Source organism: Hypanus sabinus, chromosome 9 (assembly GCF_030144855.1).
Source record: "Hypanus sabinus isolate sHypSab1 chromosome 9, sHypSab1.hap1, whole genome shotgun sequence".
Taxonomy (NCBI): domain Eukaryota; kingdom Metazoa; phylum Chordata; class Chondrichthyes; order Myliobatiformes; family Dasyatidae; genus Hypanus; species Hypanus sabinus.
Genome location: NC_082714.1, coordinates 155,220,531 through 155,240,557, shown reverse-complemented (window position 1 = coordinate 155,240,557; position 20,027 = coordinate 155,220,531). Strand labels below are relative to the sequence as shown.

Here is a 20,027-nt window from a genome sequence, read left to right as displayed (position 1 = left end):
AATTCATACTCATGATTGTTGGAGTGATGAACAAAATAGAATGAGCAATCCCATCTGTAGTCAGAAACATTTCCCCTTCTCCCTTTGCGTCCATTCTCAAGCCTCCAATCCCAATTTATCACTCTTGCTAGAGTTTATGATCCACTCAGTCTGCCATGTCCATTAGTTGGAAGACAACTCCAGCAAGCCATTCAACTGCATAGGGCATTGTCAGGGCACACTTCTGGTGGGCACAGGTCTACCTCTGGATAATGTCATTGGCTAGAGAACTAATGTCCAGAAGTAGGCAAAGGTATTAGTCCCTCGCCTGACAGTACTGAGGGCAAGTGATGGAGTCTCCAAACATTCAACAGTCATCCCAGCTCCGCCAGCAAAGATGGAGCACAGACCTTCAGCTCATCCCAACTGTAACCTGATGGTCTGGCATTCTCACATTAGAGGTGAGAATTTTATTTTTTTAAAACAAAATAATTTTGAATGGGGGCTACAGCAAAAGTGTTAGACCATGAGTGGTTCATTGGAAACTTACAGGAGATTCAACATTAGTTCTTCCCTCCATAATGGAGATGAGACCTCAATTCCAAGAGGCAAAATGATTTCAGAGAAGCGATGAGGAGAGTGTTAATTAGGTGCCTTGTATACACAGTCACTGCGGGGGAATAACCTCACCCCTTGTTACAACTCTACAAGGCTGTAACTATAAAAAGTAAGATCTCCATCACAATGGAACAAGGCCATTTGGCCTCTTGAGCACGTACTATCTCAATTGGAGCAGTAATCCAATGAGCCTGCCCCCCATTATTCCCCTTTGAAACCCTATCTCTTCAAGAGGGCCACAACCTTGTTATTGGGTTTGGAGGCTCGTGTGCCTCAATGACCCGGAGAGTTACGTTGACTGGGGTCAGGGCTTTATGCTTTGGTGGAATCAGTCATGCCAACGAGGTCAAAGGGTAGAGGCCAGACTAAGAGCAATCTACCAGTCCTCCAGGTTCGGGGGTTCAGCTCAGGGCTAACAACCCTGGTTGGTAAAACAAAACTGTTAGGGAAACAGCAATGAAGAGTCCTTCTACATCTGAGTGTGACAGTATTCCTGAGTCTCCATCCGGGACGCATGACTGACAGCAGTGAAAACTGAGAGAAAGCCCTGAACACTGCCAGAGATGGAGGACCTTCACTGCTGTCCTAAATGCCAGTGGCGTAATGGGCAGTAAGAACACTTCTCCATTTGCTTTTTGAGTATTACAACTAAAACTGCCAACAACTGCAGTGCAGTCCAGATCTCGCTACGCAGAAATTTGAAATCTATTAACAATTTCCATGGGGAGGGAGTTCTGAGAGAACTGAAAGGGAATAAGTTAATCAGACAGGATATTGGGAAAAAGATAATGAATTTGGCCTTTGGCTATACTTGTGCAGTACGTGACATATTGGACATGAAGGTTAATCACTACAGTGTCATCTGAAATCAGACTCCAGGACAAGACATTCATGTGATCACAGAGATCTTCCAGCTACTTCCAAGAGAAAATCAGAGATTCTGTTCACTTAATGTTGAAATTTTCTTCATTTTTAATTTAAAAGAGCTTTCCTCTACGGAAACCCAAGGCTGCTTCCCCATCGAGACGGCACCATTGTATCAAAGACCGCGATCCCCAGAGCATGCATGCATTCCAACTCAGCACTTCCAATACTCACAATGACTGCGAAACACTGCGGGCAAGAGAGCAATTGCAGAGTTAGTTCACCACGTCTCCCAGGTTGAGTTGCACCACTGCACAATTGAAGTAGATCTGTTTCTTCCACTTTAATCTGAGCCTAACTAAATTCCTTCCTCCCTAAACCCCCACCCTCAGGTCCTGACCATCAATGTGGACTTTTGTCATGTCTTCAAGTTTCTCTCTCTAGTATTCTTGGGCTAGGTAGGGAAAAAACTGGGCACTTTTCAACGCTAGTGTCTCTCAGGAGTGCATAACCATTACTGTGACAAAATGGATCATTCAGAACTAATCCAATATCCATTCCAGGTAAAAAGAACAGAACACAGACTGAACAGCCCATATGCTTAGTGGGACCAGAAACAGGAAAGGACTCACTAAACCGTTCCGGGTAAAAAAAAAATCAAAGCAAGACTAAACAGCAACTAAGTACAGCTGGACAAGGAACTAGGAACAAGAAATAGACTAATTAAAACCTTGAGATCGTGGCTTGATAATGAGCTAACTCCGGTCACCTGTATTGCCAACACCTTTAATATCAGTTTAAACTACCTGTATAATCTGCTGCCATGGAAGAGCTCCGGGCTTCTACATACAGAATACAGCAGAACTGCTTCCCCAAATTTCTTCCCAAAAGGTTGAATCTAAACTTTATTTCTTCTTTATGTACTTGCAGGTTGTTGTCTTCTGCACTCTGGCTGAACACCCTAGCTGGGCGGCCTTTCATTGATTCTGTTGTGGTTTATTATTCCATAGACTTATTGGGTATGCCCACAAGAAAATGAATCTCAGGGTTGTATATGCTGCCATATATATGTATTTAGATAGTAAATTTACTTTGGACTTCTTTATTTATTTTCTTTGGAGAGACAGCACAGAACAGGACTTTCTGGATCAATGAGCTGTGCTACCCACCTATTTAACCCATGCCTATTCACAATTTACAATGACCAACTAATCGATACGTCTTTGGACTGTGGGAGGAAACCCACACCGTCACAGGGAGAATGTAGAAACGCCTTACAGATGGCGCAGGAATTCAACTCCGAACTCCAACGTCCCAAGCTGTAACAGCGCCGCGCCAGCTGCTACACTAACAGGGCTTCCACTAAGCTCCGGAGTTGGAATGCCCAAAGGAAGGCCGTCAGCTAATCTTCAATCGAATCATTTCACCTGAACTCTGGTGAAGGACACCCCAAATGCTGGTGTGGCCAGGAGCAGCAGCGTAGCTGCCTTTGAGTGGGAATTGGCCAAGAAAAGCACAAAAAGAACGAGTGAACAGAAGACGGAAGAAGCACGAGAGAGAGTCTGCAGATGCTGGAAATCTGGAACAACGCACACAAAATGCTGGAGCAAGTCCCCAGGTCAGGCAGCGTCAATAGAAATGAATAGACCATCAATGTTTTGGGCCGAGATCCTTCTTCAGGACTGAGAAGGAAGGGGGAAATGCCAGAATAAAAAGGTGGGGGGGAGGGGAAGGAGACGAGCTGGAAGGTGATAGATGAAGCCAGGTGGGTGGGAAAGGGAAGGGGCAGGAGAAGGAAGAATCTGATGGGAGAGGAGAGTGGACATGTCGGAAGTGAAAGACAGGTTAGAGGAGGTAAAAGTTAGAATGAGGATGGGGGGGGGGGGGGGGGGGATTTGTTTCCAGGAAGGAGAAATTGATATTCATGCCATCAGGTTGGCAGCAACTCAAACAGAAAGCAAATTAGAATAAAATGTAAAAGGAAATGCAATACAGGGCGAAACTTGTTAGATCTTGTATTATTCACGTAACCCGACACAACCTTCATTTCAAGGATGAAATACCCTTGCTAGGGTGTATTGTTCAGAACCATTGGTGCCGCGTGACTTGGATTTTGTGCAGAGGAAAGTAAGGGCGGGGGGGGTGGTGAAATCAGAGAGTGTGTGGCACTTGGAATTGTTCTGTGTATGATTCTACAACCCAGCTCAGCCACGTGTCCGAAAAGGTGAATCACAATCCATTTTGTGAACACTGCGGACTGACCAGCCCTCGCCACTCTTCAAACAGCGTGATGGCAGTAACGCTGTTGTAAAGCTCAGGTGAGTCACTTCAGAGGCCAGGAGCAAGTCTACCACACTGCTTTGTCCGGTGGCAAATGCCGACAGTGGACAGAACTGCAAATCCACTGGGGTGGCGCAGTGTCATAATGGTTAGCACCACGCTTTACAGTACCAACAACCTGGGTTCAATTCCTGCAGCTGTCTGTAAGGAGTCTGCACGTCTCCCCGTGACCGTGTGGGTTTCCTCCCACTGTACAAAGACTGACTGGTTGGTAGGTTAATCGGTCATTATAAACTGTCCTGTGATCAGGCGAGAGTTAAATCAGGGGTTGCTGGGTGGTGCTGCTGGAAGGGCCTACTGTGCACGGTATCGCAATAAATACAAAGTCAGAAGCCCAGTGTCTGCGAGACTGCAAATCCATTGGCGGCTGGAGGCCCTGAGGTCACCTGTCCTGGAGGTGTGTGAGAGTAAGTGGGTGGGGAGGGAGGAAAGGGGCTCGTTTTGCTGTTGTTGTCTTGTTCCATTGTTGTGGCTTGCGTTGTTCTGCTGAACATGGTGGGCGTGCTATGTTGGCGCCGGGTTCTGTGGCAACTCTTGCGGGCTGCCCCCAGCACATCCTTGGGTTGTGTGGGTTGTGAAAACAAACGATGCAGTTCACTGTAAATTAATCTGAATCTGACCAAGGTCAGCAGATTTCCTTCCCTGAAGGACACTGACTTTCAATAACAACTCTGTAATTTTAACAACAATTTTGTGGACATTGTTACCAAGTTATTTTAAATTTCAGCTTATTTAATTGAATTTAAAATCTTCAGGTCCTGTAATGGGAACTGAACTTAAGTATCTGGGTTGCCGTTAAGCACAATAGACCCATTACTGCACTGGAGAGGCAGTGTTGACTACAGTGAAGAGGACAGAATAACTGGGAAAATCTTGCACTGGCATTTCCCACAACAGAGAAAACCGAGCAATGACTGAGGTAAAATGATCGGATACGGGCACACAAAACCAAGGCAGCTATTGGAACCAACAGCATTAAACCCCTGGAGGTGGAACCCAGCACCTCAGAGCCCCAGAATTTGCTCCAGGGCAGAGAGACTTGCAGAGGGGAGATGGTCGCAATAAAGAGGTGAGTGGAGGGGTCTAGAAGGAACCAGGTAAGGAGGGGACCAAAGGGCAGACAGATCTAGTTGGAGGAGTGGAGATAAGAGGCAGCAAGTTGTGGGTGATAGGTAGAGACACAAGGAGAGAGAAGGGAAGAGAGGATGGATGGCAAGACACACAAAATGCTAGAGGAACATCTATGGAAAAGAGTAAACAGTCGATGTTTCTGGCTGAGACCCTTCATCAGAACTGGAGGGACAGAAGAAGCTAGGTCGGGGGAGGTCGAGAAAAAGGCCACAGATGCAGAAATCTGTTTTGTTTTAAACAGGCAGAAGGCCAAATTGGGGGAATAAAGGGGGCCTTATCTGGTTGGTAGCCAGTGACCAGTGGTATTCCTTAGGGCTCGGTGCTGGGTCCCCTACTTTTCACATGTCAGAGATCTAGCTGATGGAATTGATGGCTTTGCAAATGATACAAAAATAGGTGGAGTATCGAGTAGCCTTGAGGAAGTAGTGAGCTTTCAGAAGGACTTGGACAGATTAGGGGAATGGGCAGATGGAATACAGTGTAGGGAAGTGTATGGACAATCACATTGGTAGAAGGAATAGAGGCATAGACTATTTTCTAATTAGTGTGGAAATTCAGAAATCAGAGCTGCTAAGGGGCTTGGGAGGTCTAGTGTAAGATTCACTAAAGGTTAACTTACAAGTTGGCAAGAAAATGCAATTTTGAGATAACGAAGAGTCCTAGTAGGTTAAGTGTGGGTGTGAGAAGCAGGTGGGCCCCAGAGGCAGAGGGAAGGTGTGAGAAGCAGGTGGATCAGAAGGGGAAAGAAAGGAACAGGTGCAGGTTACCTGAAAATGATGAGATGAGATCTTTTGCTGGAATTAATGTTGAGATTGTGCTTCCAGTTTGGAAAATCTTGAGTGGAAGCCACAGATACAGTATTGTGCAAAAGTCCTAGGTAACCTATATCTTTTATATAGTTTCAGGGCGTATGGCCTCCACAGAGCCCTGATCTCAACATCATCGAGGCTGTCTGGAGAGACGGAAGCAAGCGAGACAACCCAAGTCTGCAGAAGACCTGTGGCACGTTCGCACAATCTACAGGCAATGTTCTTGTAAAACTGCATGAGAGTGTACCTAAGAGAATTGATACAGTTTTAAGGGCAAAGGGCAGTCACACTGGATAGTATCTTGATTTCTTTATTTACTGTTTTCTGATCTTTAAAGCAATTATTTTGATTTTTTGAAACTCTTCATTTTATTTTTGAAAGCATTTTTGCTTTACAGGATTTTTTTTTTTAACATGTGCCCAAGACTTTAGCACACAACTGTACAAGATACTAATAAATCAGGAGAAATTTCAATTAGCAGTCCCATGTGGAGTGGTCAAACTGAACAGAAAATATTCCTTAAAACAGCAGCTAAATACACAAAAAAAAGTTATGTGAAATGTGAAAGGGAAGAGGTTCATAAGAAGTTCAAAATCATAAGCCTTAAAATCCTATGCTGTTTCAAGAAATTATGATTCCACACAGCCATGGTGCATCTCATCAGTTAAGTTCACCAAGGATCAAGGGGATTCTCAAAATTTTATTACTAAGTACAGTACTGTGCAAAAGTCTTAAGCACATATACAGTATAAAGCTGGGTGCTTAAGACTTTTCAACTGTACTGCAGTAATTTTATGTACTGCACTGTACTGCTGCCAAAGAAAAATATCATGACATGAGTGATGATAAACCTGATTCTGATATAGTCTCTATTGTGGACTGGGAGTGGGAAGGGGGCAGGGAGAGGGGAATCACATTTGGGAAAAGGGGAAGGGAGCAGGAAGCACCAGAGAGACATTCTGTAATGATCAATAAACAAATTGTTTAGAATCAAATGACCTTGCCCGGTGTTTCTGGGCTGGGTGTGTCTGTAACTGTGCCAATCCCTGCCCCTGGCACTCCTTCTCTGCCACCTGTCACACACTCCTGCGACACTTCACCCTCGCCATTCCCAACAACTTTTGCTCCCGCCAGATTTACAAACTCGCACTCTGCTCCACATTGATAAATTACAATACTATGCAAAAGTCTTAGGCACCCTATCTATATTTATGTGTCTAAGGTGTTTGCACGGGTTCTGTCTGTCTCTCACCCACACATGTAACCTACTGGATCCCCTGTCCTGACCATACAACCCCAGTATTGTGAACATGAGGTCTGCCTTCCCACTGAGATCTAAATCTGACACTTTCACTGGTGATGCTTTCACAGTAAACTGCCCAAGTGTTTTAAATTGCACGAGACTACCCTCAGGAGATAGCAGCAGCCTTCCACTGTCCATTATTACTGCGTAGCATCAAGAAATATCCTGAAAATGGCTTGCTTTGACCACCTGTGCACTTCTCAAACTCTGGAAAGAATCAGAACCTGCCCACCTCTTCAGAGTCTATTCTGGGATCCTTCCACTAAATAGCTCATTCTGCTGGAGGAGGAGAACTCCATCATTAAACCATCCAGAGGCTAGGCACAGTGGCAAGAAACAAGCCAGTGAACAGGAAACAGACTCCATTAAATAAGGTTCAAGAGGTTGTACTTACTGTAGCCCATTCCCTGGACAAAGTATTTGAAGGCTTCAGTCAGCTTGCCAGGCTAGGAAGCAAACACAGAATCAACAGAAATGTACAAGATGGTAGGAGGCAACGATAGAGTGGACAGCTAGTGCCAACATAGCACGTCAAAACTTGCTAACTCTAACCTGTAGGTCTTTGAAATGTGGGAGGTCACTGGAGCACCCGAAGGGAAAAAAAAACACACACACACTCACACGGCAGAGATGCAATGGAAGTGTGGTTGTGTGGGTTCAGGCCCAAGTTCGGCTGATGGGTGGCAGAGCTAATGAGAGAGCTGCTGCCTCTCAGCTCAAGAATCTGCGCTCAATCCTGACTGTGGGTGCTGCCCGTGTGGAGTTAGCACGCTCTCCCTGTGGCCGCAGTGGCCTCCTCTGGGCGTGCAGGCTGGCAAATTCACCGGCTGCTGTAGAATTGTGTAGATGAGTGATATTCCTGGAGTGTAGCCAAGTGTAGAATCTGGAGGAATTGATGGGAATGTCGGGAGATTTGGTAAGACTGCAAGGCCATAAAGAGGAAAGGTTGAGGGAGGGAGGGCTGCCACTTTGGAACAGAGATATCTACAGCACATTACAGGCCCTTCAGCCCACAATGTTGTGCTGACCTTGTAACCTACTCTAGAAACTGTCTAGAATTTCCCTACTGCATAGCCCCGTTTTTCTAAGCTCCATGTACCTATCTAAGAGTCTCTTAAAAGACCCTATTGCATCCACCTCTACCATCAACCTGGCAGCGCATTCCACACGCCCAGCACTTTTTGTGTGGCAAAACTTACCCCTGATGTCCCCTCTGTAGCTACTTTCAAGCACCTTAAAAGTATGTCCCCTCATGTTAGCCATTTCAGCCCTGGGAAAAAATCTCTGGCTATCCACACGATCAATGCCTCTCATCATCTTAAACACCTCTGTCAGGTCACCTCTCACCTTCCATCGCTCCAAGGAGAAAAGGCCTCTTTGGAGTGAAGGAGGATGATAGAGGTATATGGTAACAGGCCTAGACAGAGTGGACAGCCAGCATCTTTCTCCCCAAGCAGTAATGCCTAATACCAGAAGATATCGTTTTCAGGTGAGTGGAGGGAAGTTTAGGGGAGGTATCAGAGAGAGTTTTATTTAAAAAAAATATTAGGGTGCCCATAAATTATCGCTGGGGTTGGAGGTTGAGGCAGAAACATTAAGGACATTTAACAGACTCTTAGATAGGCACATGGATGATAGAAAAAATGGAGGGAAGGGTTAGATTGCTCTTGGAGTAGGTTAAAAGGTCAGCACTACATTGTGGGCCGAAGGGCCTGTACTGTGATGTAATGTTCTATGTTTTTTCTCCTTGACAGAACCTTCAAAAAACTGGCTTCACCACTTTGGACAGCAGGAGCCTGAGTGTGCCATCCCACCAGAGCACAATATAGATCTGCCTGGAATGAGTTTGTACGTTCTCCCCGCGATGACACGGGTTTCCTCTGGGTGCTCCGGTTTCTGCTCCCATTCCAGAGACGCACCGGTTCGTAGGTTAATCGGTTGGATGAGTGTAACAGGGCAACACGGGCTCTTCGGGCCAGAGGAGCCTGTTACCTTGCTATGTGTTCAAATTAAAATATCTGCACAACGTACTCATTGGCTGCGAGTCCCCCGTACTTCACCGATTAAAGAGCGTAGACTGAACTGCATCTCGTCTGTAACTGGGCCAGAGAAGGCAAAAGGTTGGGGCCGGGTGTAATACTGGGGACAAACAGAGGTGAAGGAAACCAACGATCTCACAGGGGTGAAACATCTTCAATAAGGCCAGTATAAACGCTTTAAATCTTCCTTTTTGTCACACATTGAGGTGGAAGAAGCATGTCCAACTTAAATACCGGGAGATAAACGGACAGCTGCCTCGGATGAAACGCAAGGAACTAAACGCAGAGATCGGCGAAGAGTGGGATGTGATGACGAGTCTGCTTACCTGGACGACCTGTGGAAGCCCTCCGCAATCTGCCATCTGCCAACAGAGTACGAGAGATACATTACTGCTCAAGGAGAATGTGACTGAAATCTTCCTGGCAGCTAGAAGCAATACACATGACTGGCCTTTGAAACTTCTTTATTGGTACCAGCCTAATACAGTTTCATTCCTGAAAGGTAATAAGTATCCCTGTAATTCAATATGGGTGGTAGGGTGGAGAAGTATCTCTACCCAAGCAGGTGTAAGGTGCTCCTTCCTTCAGCTGGCCTGCAGGTCACCCTTGGGCAGGTGTAGCACCTTCTTAGCCCCCTGATCAGGCTCACATGAAGCCATGGCAGCAGATGGTGGATGGTCGTATGAGCAGCCGGTGTGTATCACAAGTCCTGGTGATGTGACCACTGACACCAGGAGGACAATCTCTGAAGAGTATTGATAATGGCTGGGGTCACTGATCTTGTAAAGACACTGCCCAGAAGAGGGCAATGGCAAACCACTTCTGTAGAAAAATTTGCCAAGAACAATCATGGTCATGGGACTGTGATCACCCACGTCATATAACATGGCACATAATGACGACGGTGATGTAATTCAATAGAAGACATTCTTCCTACAGGATTTCAATCATCCAGAACCAATTGATAATGCTCATGTTAATCTAAATTAGGTAAGTAAAGGGCAGATTATGCAACACTGCCTATAAAATAGAAACCAAAAGGGACAACCCCCAACACCAAAAATCCTGTCGACAAAGCTGGTTGTAATTGGAGGGCAGTCCACGGTAGTGTAACGGGGTGACACTGTGGTGCCATTAATGAAGCTGCTACCTTCCAGGAAGACGCATTCAACCCTGACCTCTTGTGCAGTCTACATGGGGTTTGCGATTTCTCGTGGCCACTCAGCACCACCCTCCCCCAGTCCGGGTTCCTCTTGCATCCCAAAAATGAGCACGTCGATAGGCTAACTGGCTGATGCAACTTGTTCCTAGCATGCAGGTGGGTGATTGGATGCAAGGGTGGTGAGAATAAAGAATGGGATTAGTGCAGACAGGGTCTTCATGGGGTAATTGTGGGCCTGCTTCTGTGATGTAAGGAATATACTTGAGCCAATCACCAACAATTTCATCACCCTCAGTCATCAAATCAGGGATGGGCCTTTTTCATCCAAAGGCACTCTATTGGGGGAACGTGGGATCAATGTCACAAATCTCATTAGCACTTAGTGGGTGTGATGTCATTGCAAGGCGGCCCATTTTGGTCATCTTTGTTCTTCTATGCTGCAGCATCACTTTAGACAAACAGCTTTACCTCAGCAGCCCTCTGGAGTTAAGATGACTTATTTCCACTCCAGTTCTGCTGGTACTGAGATGACTATCAAGTCCTCTGTGGGACCTGCAGACAATGTGTGATATGTGGCAAGTGCTTAGACCATTGTATGTAACTTCCACCATTTTGCCTACCTGTACTCCTCGAAATTTTCAAAGTACCACATCTAGACCTAGAGGATGATACTTCCGAAAAATCACTGAAGTGCATACCCCAAAGCTCAGATTCCGCAGATGCTGGAAGTCTTGAGAAACACACAAAAATGCTGGAGGAACTCAGCAGGTCAGGCAGCATCAATGGAGGGGAATAAACAGTCTACGTTTGAGCCAAGACCCTGTCTCGATGTAGGATCTTAGCCCAAAACTTTGACTATTTATTCAATTCCATTGATGCTGCCTGACCTGTTGAGTTCCTTTGGCATTTGGTGCATGAAGTGTCTTCTCTGTTCCCTTGTAAATAAATTGCTGTGACAGAGTTTAACATAGAATACCAGCTTAAGGATTCTGGTATTAGGCATGGAGAGGAAGTGTCCAAACCAGCTCAATGGATTTGACAGCCTCAATGCATTGGCCTAGAAGAGGTTTACTCTGTGTCAGTGCACTGGTTGAGACCAAAGACTCTTGCAAATTTGTACAGATGTACAATGAAGAGCATTCTGACTGGTTACATCACTGTCTGGTGTGGTGTCTCCAATGCACAGGATCAAAAGAGGCTTCAGACGGTTGTAGACTCTTGCCAATGCCTCCCAACCGTTGAGGTGGTGCCACAAGGTAGCAGCCATCCTTAAGGATGGTCACTATTCGAGACTTGCCCTCTTCTCATTGCTACCATCAGGGAGGTGGTATGGGAACCTGAAGACACACGTTCAACCACTCAATATTTTAGGAACATCTTCTTTCCTCACCTCCCCCAATTCACCATCAGATTTCTGAATTGTCCATGAACCCATAATGATGATGACGGTGATCAAGTCGACTCAGGCCCGAGAGGCCAACATTGGGCATTTTCACGCCTCACAAAGCGCGGAACGAAAAACCGTGTGGCGCGCCACTCATCACACAGACATACACACAGGCAGTATTTTTCTTTATTTTACGAGGTCGAGTTGTGAGCTCAACACTCAACCCAGCACAGACGGAAAGCGTACTCGGGAACAGTCCGACTGGATTCGAACCCGGGAATGTCTCTGCAGTGACACTGCGCCACCAGCCGACCGACGATGAACCCATAAACACTGCCTCAATCCTCCTCTATCACACCTTATTATTGTAACTTCGGGTGATTCTATTTCTGCCTCGCAACAGTAAATATCATGACATATCACAATGTATCATCGTTATCTCCAGCTGATGATCACGGTCTTTCCACGACCATGATTGTTCTTGGCAAATTTTTCTACAGAAGTGGTTTGCCATTGCCTTCTTCTGGGCAACATCTTTACATGATGGGTAACCCCGGCCATTATCAATACTCTTCAGAGATTGTCTGTCTGGCATCAGTGGTCCCATAACTAGGACTTGTGATATGCACCACCTGCTCTCATGGTTTCACGTGACCCTGATCGGGGCGGGCCGTACAGGCGCTACACCTCACCCAAGGGTGACCTGTAGTCTAGCGGAGAGAAGGAGCACTTTACACCTCCCTTGGTAGAGAGGTACCTCCACCTGGCCACTCTTTCACAACCAGTCATTGATAATACACCTGATTTTGGTTGCACTTCCGCAGTGCTTTAAGGTGCCTAGTGTAAGTTGTCCACATCATTCAAATGTGGACTTGGAGATTTTGCTAATGTTGAGTGTGGGTGTGGATCAGAGCTTTTCAGTACAGTGAGTTTGAAGCTAGGTTTGGTGGTGGGGGGTCTTCCTTAAGGTAGCAGTAGAACATTGGCGGCCCTGGTGAACATCAGTGATTGCCTTTGCCGAGGTGGGTCGCATAGTATGGGAAGCCATTGATAACTGGACTTCCTGGCACTACAGATATGCAGCTGAAGCAGGGCTGATGGCAATTTTTGGTTTCTACACGACTCTTTAGTCCAAGGCCCAAGCTTGTGTGCAGTTCAGTAGAGATACCAAAGACTGTTGGGAGCTCAACTTCCAAGTTAGCTTTGAGGCGTAACTAGATAACTCTTGTCTCTAGAATGGAGGTAACAAAATCCTTGTAATAACTTTCTCTGTGGCAGTGAACAGGGAAACTACCTAAAGTGTCATTGTTCTTGTAGTTTAATTTTCCTCATGCCCAAGATGCATCAGATCCGCCATCAGATTTCAGAACCCAGAAAACTATCTCACTATTCCTCTTTTTTATCATCAATTTTAGTCATTTTTTTAATGTCTTTCATTGTACAGCTACAAAACAACAAATTTCACATACGTCACTGATAATAAATCTGATTCCGATCAGTAGTTTCCCTGCAACGTTTTAGTACTTCTGTAAGGATTTGACCATCTCCTGGGTCCTGAATCCTGCCTGAATGAACAATCCAGTTCCTCACCAAGTGCTTCTTGGATTTATAGAGTCTTCCAGAACCTTGAGGTACCACGTGGACATGAAGGGGCTGACGACAGGCTCTGCTCACACCTGTGCACAATGTTATCCTCAGGGGTTTGGTCCGTCAGGTCTTGGTTACGCTGCTGCGTGAAACCAGGGTCAACTGAAGGGTGAAGAGCGAAGGGTGGGACCAGGTTGAATGTTGCTGGGCAACACATACAAAATGCTGGAAGAACTCAGGTCAGGCAGCACCTATGGAAATGAATAACAGTCAACGTCTCGGCCCAGAATGTCGACTGTTTATTCATTTCCAAAGATGCCACCTGACTTGCTGAGTTCCTCCAGCACTCTGTGTGTGTTGCTTTGGATTTCCAGCGCCTGCAGACTTTCCTGTGTTATGGATGCTGCTGGCCCACTGGCCTAGAGGTTCTGGTTCAAATTAACTGGTGTGAAACTACTGGGGGTCTTGGAGCAAAGGTGATTAATGCGCAGAAAGGAAACCACCACCGGGCTTGGGAAAGTAATCTCACCTTCAGCAGTGTTGTGTTCGTTGGGTTTAGCCTAGAATTGCACTCGACCTAGAGCCAAAACGGACAATAGTTGACAATGTTAGCATGAAACACAGGTGTACTTCAGGTATCATAAACACGCACCTCTGGGCCTAATATATGATCTCCATAGAGAATCAAGGTCACGTTACTTGTTGGTAACTCAAATACTAGCTGCTCCTGCGTCTTGTTCCTTTGTTCTCGTAGATATACAACCCAGCCAAATTAAAGTCAAATTACAAGCAATTGCATATTCAGCAAATACATTTTTAAAACACATTGTGTATTTAATATTTCAGTAGCATTTGGATAATATTGTAAATATATTGTTTGAGTAAGCATTCTTCTTCTTTAAATAATTAATTACGTGTTAAATGTATAAATATGTGAATTGCAAATGTCATCATGCTACCACAAGATATGTGCACACTGTGCTTAAAATAAACACGAAGTTAGACCCGCATTTCGGACTCCCATGCCTTCCTTTGAATTAGCTGAATATTTTGAAGTTACAAAACAAAACAAAATACATTTTGCATTCCAAAGTTGCAAAGGCTTTTTAGCCTTCTTGCCCTTTATATATTGAAAAAACACTCCACTACTTTCCCTATCTGCCCACTCCCCTTATTAGATTCCATCTCCACCTTCCTCTCCTATTTCTATTTCCTGAGGAGACTGAGGTCCTTTAACATCTGTCAGACGATGCTAAGGATGTTCTACAAGTCTGTGGTGGCCAGTGCTATCATGTTTGCTGTTGTGTGCTGGGGCAGCAGGCTGAGGGTAGCAGACACCAACAGAATCAGTGAACTTATTCGTAAGGCCAGTGATGTTGTGGGGGTGGAACTGGACTCTCTGACGGTGGTGTCTGAAAAGAGGATGCTGTCCAAGTTGCATCCCATCTTGGACAATGACTCCCATCCACTCCACAATGTACTGGTTAGGCACAGGAGTACGTTCAGCCAGAGACTCATTCCACCGAGATGTAACACTGAGTGTCATAGGAAGTCATTCCTGCCTGTGGCCATCAAACTTTACAACTCCTCCCTCGGAGTGTCAGACACCCTGAGCCAATAGGCTGGTCCTGGACTAATTTCCACTTGGCATAATTTACTTATTATCATTTAATTACTTATGGTTTTATATTGCTGTATTTCTACACTATTCTTGGTTGGTGCGACTGTAATGAAACCCAATTTCCCTCAGGATCAATAAAGGATGTCTGTCTGTCTGTCAATCAGATTCCATCGTCTGTAGCCTCCACCCATCACCTCCCAGTCTCTGTCACCACATCTCCACAGATGCTGTCTAACCTGCTGAGTGTTTCCAGTGCTTTTAGTGTTTTGGATTTCCAACATCAGTTTGATTCCAACATACAAAGCACGTACAAGAGAAAATCTGTAGTTGCTGGAAACGCCAGCAACACACACAAATTGCTGGAGGAACTCATCAAGCCAGGCAGCATCTATGGATAAGAGCATACAGTTGACATTTCAGGCCGAAACCCATCTTCTGTATCTTGTGTATCTTCTGCTCAACTCGCCAGGCTCCCGATTCACATAAATTTTGCCCAAAGGCTAGTATCAGCACTTATTTCTCACACAAATCTCCACCTTATTCTATCCAACACCATCACCGTCTTCAACTCAATTTACTTCAAATTCAGCATTCAGCTGCCTTCCCCTTAGATTAATCCATACATTTCCCAGCTCTAGTGATATTCCAACCTGTTACCGGACTACAAGTTTGTCCTCAGTACCCCACGGATTAGTTAGATTGGCCTTTCTTATATATAATACCCGTAGCAATTGCTGAGGACCTCCGTTAAGCAGCATCCTCACTGTGCTCTTTACCAGGGTGTCAGCTGCTCCATTCAGCTGAGGGCAGTTTATATCTAGTCCATTCTGGGACTACACTTGTGAATTATCTTATGTCTATGAAACACACACGCAAAAATAAGAGGAGTACTCTCTTCAGCCTGCCCTGTCATTTAATATGACCATGGCTGATCTATGCTGGCCTCGGGCTGTTCTCTATAACCCTCGATTCCTTAATCTTCTAAACATTTATCCATCTCCACCTTAAATACACCTAATGACCTGCGGGGCACAGAATTCCAGAGATCCGTTACCTTCAGAAGTTTCTTACACGCCTCAGTTTTGATACAGGGCCTCACCCCAAAACCTCAACTATGTCACTTCCCCCTACAGATGCTGCCTGACCCGCAGAGTTCCCCCACTTGGCTGCTGCTCCGTATTCCGGCACCTAGATCAGGGATTGCCAGCCTTTTTATGCTATGGGTCAATGCCAGTAAGCAAGTGGTCCGTGGACCCCAGGCTGAAGACCCCAGATCTAGAGTCCCTTGCATCTCCTCGAAGTGATGGGTTCTTTATTTTGTAGCTGGGACTCATTGTTCATAGAGAAAACATCCCAACATCTGCTCTGACAGAACCTCCTTAGCATCATTTCCATTGATTCCCATACCAAGTGGTGATTGGAAACCGGGATTGGAGGTTGGGGTGGAAAAACGTTATCGTATTTCCCGAATTAACTTGGGACACAAGCTATGCTGAAAGTTGGTGTCTCAGCTCCACAAACACCCCAAAAAACATGCCAAACTTGAAATACACACATTATTGAAAAGGGAGAATTAAGAAGAGTGGATTGAGAACCCTTGGAGATAATTCATTACGAATTCAGATCCAAAGAATAAATGACAAGTAATTGAGCAGCTGAGTCACATACCACAGCCTCCACAGCAGGAGAGGTGTCACCGACAACCAGCAGGGCAGGGCACCTGAGGGAAGACAACAGGCTCAGAAAGCAAGTCATCGCCAAGGTGTTAAAGAAAATGTACAAGAATATAGAACATCGAAGAGTACACACAGTTCAGGCCCTTCACACCAACCCCCCAACATACACCCACACACACATCCCCTCCCATTGTGTCAACTTTTAACCTTGTCTAAGAACGTAAGATATTGAATTAGGCCGTTCAGTTTATCGATTCTGCACCACCATTTTAGCAGAGCTGATTTATAATCCCTCTTCCACCTTCTCCACATAACCTTTGGCAGCCTTATTAATCAAAAACCTACCAACCACCACCTTGCAGACACCCAGTGACTTGACCTCCACAGCCGCCTGTGCCAATGATTTCCACACATTCATCGCCCTCTGGCTAAAGAAATTCTTTCTCATCTCTGTTCTAAAGGGACGTCTTTGTATTCTGAGGCTTCACCCTCTGGTCCTAGAAACTCCCACTATAGGAAACATCCTCTCAACGTCCACCCTTTCCACCGAACCTCCCCCCCCCCCCCCACACCCCAAGCTGGATTGGTTTAAGTTCTCCCAACTTCCCCTTCCCTGAAGTCCATAATCAATTCCTTGGCCTTACTGACATTGAGTAAAAGATCTTTGAGCATTTACAGCCTTGACTTCCTAACTGGAAGACCACAATCTGTGCAGATTGGTGATAACATCTCCTCCTTGCTGACGACTAACACTAGTGCACCACAGGGGTGTGTGCTTAGCCCACTGCTCTATTTCTATACCCATGAGAATGTGTCTAGGCATAGCTCAAATACCATCTACAAATTTGCTGATGACCATTGTTGGTAGAATCTCAGATGGAGACGAGAAGGCGTATAGGAGTGAGATATGCCAACAAGGAGTGGAGTTGCAGCAACAACCTGACACTCAACATCAGTAAGACGAAAGAGCTGATTGTGGACTTCCAGAAGGGTAAGATAAAGGAACACATACCAATCCTCATAAAGGGATCAGAAGTGGAGAGAGTGAGCAGTTTCAAGTACCTGGGTGTCAAGATCTCTGAGGATCTAACCTGGTCACAACATATCAATGCAGTTATAAAGAAGGCAAGACAGCGACTATACCTCATTAGGAGTTTGAAGAGATTTGGTATGGCAAAAAAAACACTCAAAAACTTCTATACATGTATCATGGAGAGCGTTCTGACAGGCTGCATCACTGTCTGGTTCTGGTGCAAAAGCTTGTAAATCTATTCAGCTCCATCTTGGGTATGAGCCTACAAAGTGCCCAAGATATCTTCAAAGAGCAGTGTCTCAGGAAGACAGTGTCCATTATTAAGGACCTCCAGCACCCAGGTCATGCCCTTTTCTCACAGTTACCATCAAACATGAGGTACAGAATTCTGAAGGCACACAGTCAGAGATTCAGGAACAGCTTCTTCCCCTCTGCCATCCAATTCCTAAATGGACATTGAACCCTTGGACATTATCTCAGTTTTTAAAAGATATATTATTTCTGTTTTTTGCACAATTTTGATGCATTCAATACATGTATACTACAATTGATTTACTTATTTATTATGTTTTTTCTTCTAGATTAAGTATTGCATTGAACTGCTGCCACAAAGTTAACAAATTTCATGACACATACCAGTGATAATAAACCTGATTCTGATTCTGGTTTTCAATCTAACCCTTCCCTCCCACATCGCCCATAGAACATACAAAGTTACTGAAGAAATGTTGCTTCCTTAAGGTTGTCATCGATGGGAGCTGATATTGAAGAGGATTCAAAGGAGGTTCACGAAAATGATTCCTCATCAACTGAGGAGTGTTTGATGGAGATAAGCTCGCACTACCCATGGAATGCTGGCAATGGTCAGCCTCTGACAACCGAGTCCAGTTCCTGGCCTTCACTTTCGCTACGAAGACCTGCGAAACCGTTTCTACTACAGGTGAAAGGGCAAATGCAGGTTACTGGCGCCTTAAAGCAGCCGCTTCAGGCAGCCATGGTTGGCAGCACATCTCGGGGAAGGAAAACTGTTGATCTCAAACCACCACGGCTCTACCCACTCATGGGGAAGGTTTCGGGAGTAAACCCCGAGGAAAAATACAGAGCTGGAGTTCCTACGGCAGCCCTACTCTGGTTTCAAAGCTGACTGGCAATTCCTGTGATGCTGGTGGTGCCAAACTCCATCTGTTTCAGACGTTCCTTCATGGAGAAGGGGACCCTGCTGCGTGGGCAACAGCTTGCTCTCCATATCGTACTGCCCCGGCTCGCGTACCACGTAGACAGCTGGGACGCAATGGTCGACCCCAACCAACAGAGAGCCTCAAGAAGAAATGCAAGCAAGAGATAAGCTTTGCGGAGGCTGGACAATCATCCCAAGACTTTGGAGGGGAGAAAGAAATACCACACGATCAAACAGATGGGTAATCTGTTTCAAAGTGAAAAGGTTCTGATGTTACAGAATGTCAATAAATAAACATGAACTAATAGCAGGTGTTAAGTGGAAGACAATGACACGACAGCTGAGGTGCTCTCTGGAATACATTCCGTAAGCACACCTGTCTACCTGATTCAATGAAGCAGTGATTGATGGTCATCTCCAAACGATATCGACTTCAACAAGGCCTAATGGTTACTGCATAATGTACAAACGGGGAACGGGGTACCAAGCAGTGACGCTTGCAGGAAGAAGTGCTTGGAAACAAAGATGGACGACATACACAAAATGCTGGGGTAATGCCGTCGGTCGGGCAGCATCTATGGAAATGAATAAACAGTCGACGTCTTTGGGGCCGAGACCCTTCATCAGGATGTAATGTTGAGGCTTTATAAGCTACTGGTGAGGCCTCACTTGGAGGTCTGTGAGCAGTTTTGGGCCCCTTATTTAAGAAAGGATGCGCTGATATTGGAGAGGCTCGCGAAAATGATTCTGGGATTGAAAGGCTCATCATATGAGGAGCGTTTGATGGCTTTTGGCACCATTTTTCTTCAAGGGATCTGGCCTGTGATAAAAATTGGTACTGGTTTATTATTGTCACATGTACTGAGAAACAGTGAAAAACTTGTCTTGCATTATATTCATAGAGATCAGATCATTACATGGTGCATTGAGGTAAAACGATAACAATGCAGAATAAAGTGTAACAGCTGCAGAGAAAGTGCGGTGCGGGTAAACAAAAAGGAGTGAGATCTCAGTGGGGTAGATTCTGTGGTCAAGAGTCCAGGATTTGGTGAGTGTGCTTAAGGGCAGACGAGCAGGCATATGCTCTGCTGTTCACTGAACAAAGGCTGAGGCTGTGGGCCTACTCCAGGCTTCGTGCCTGGGAGCTCCATGATGTTTTACTCCAATGTGTGACGAATTAAGGCTCAGGCTGTGGGCCTGTTCCAGGCTTTATGTCTATGGACTCACTTTCATTCTGAATGCTGTTGTTTTTCACGTATTGTTTGCATGATTTGTGTTTTTTACCCCTCTGCACACTAGGT

General features: G+C 45.5%; 1 protein-coding gene and 1 long non-coding RNA gene across 6 annotated transcripts in view; one reads left to right on the top strand and one right to left on the bottom strand.

Moving 5' to 3' along the window:
- LOC132399930 (protein NDRG3-like) overlaps positions 1 to 20,027 on the bottom strand; it is a 122,013-nt gene that overhangs the window by 18,243 nt on the left and 83,743 nt on the right. For 4 of the 5 annotated variants that reach the window (XM_059980881.1, XM_059980883.1, XM_059980882.1 and 1 more), the window contains 5 exons: positions 16,509 to 16,560; positions 13,749 to 13,796; positions 9,410 to 9,445; positions 7,439 to 7,490; positions 1,696 to 1,710 (listed from right to left, as the gene is read on the bottom strand). In XM_059980881.1, the coding sequence (XP_059836864.1) occupies positions 1,696 to 1,710; positions 7,439 to 7,490; positions 9,410 to 9,445; positions 13,749 to 13,796; positions 16,509 to 16,560 (203 nt within the window). The remainder of the gene's footprint in view (positions 1 to 1,695; positions 1,711 to 7,438; positions 7,491 to 9,409; positions 9,446 to 13,748; positions 13,797 to 16,508; positions 16,561 to 20,027) is intronic. The other variant, XM_059980879.1, reaches the window with a different exon arrangement.
- LOC132399931 (uncharacterized) lies at positions 3,357 to 7,432 on the top strand. Its single transcript, XR_009514138.1, has 3 exons — positions 3,357 to 3,779; positions 4,557 to 4,870; positions 5,832 to 7,432. It is a non-coding gene; the product is annotated as an uncharacterized LOC132399931 (long non-coding RNA).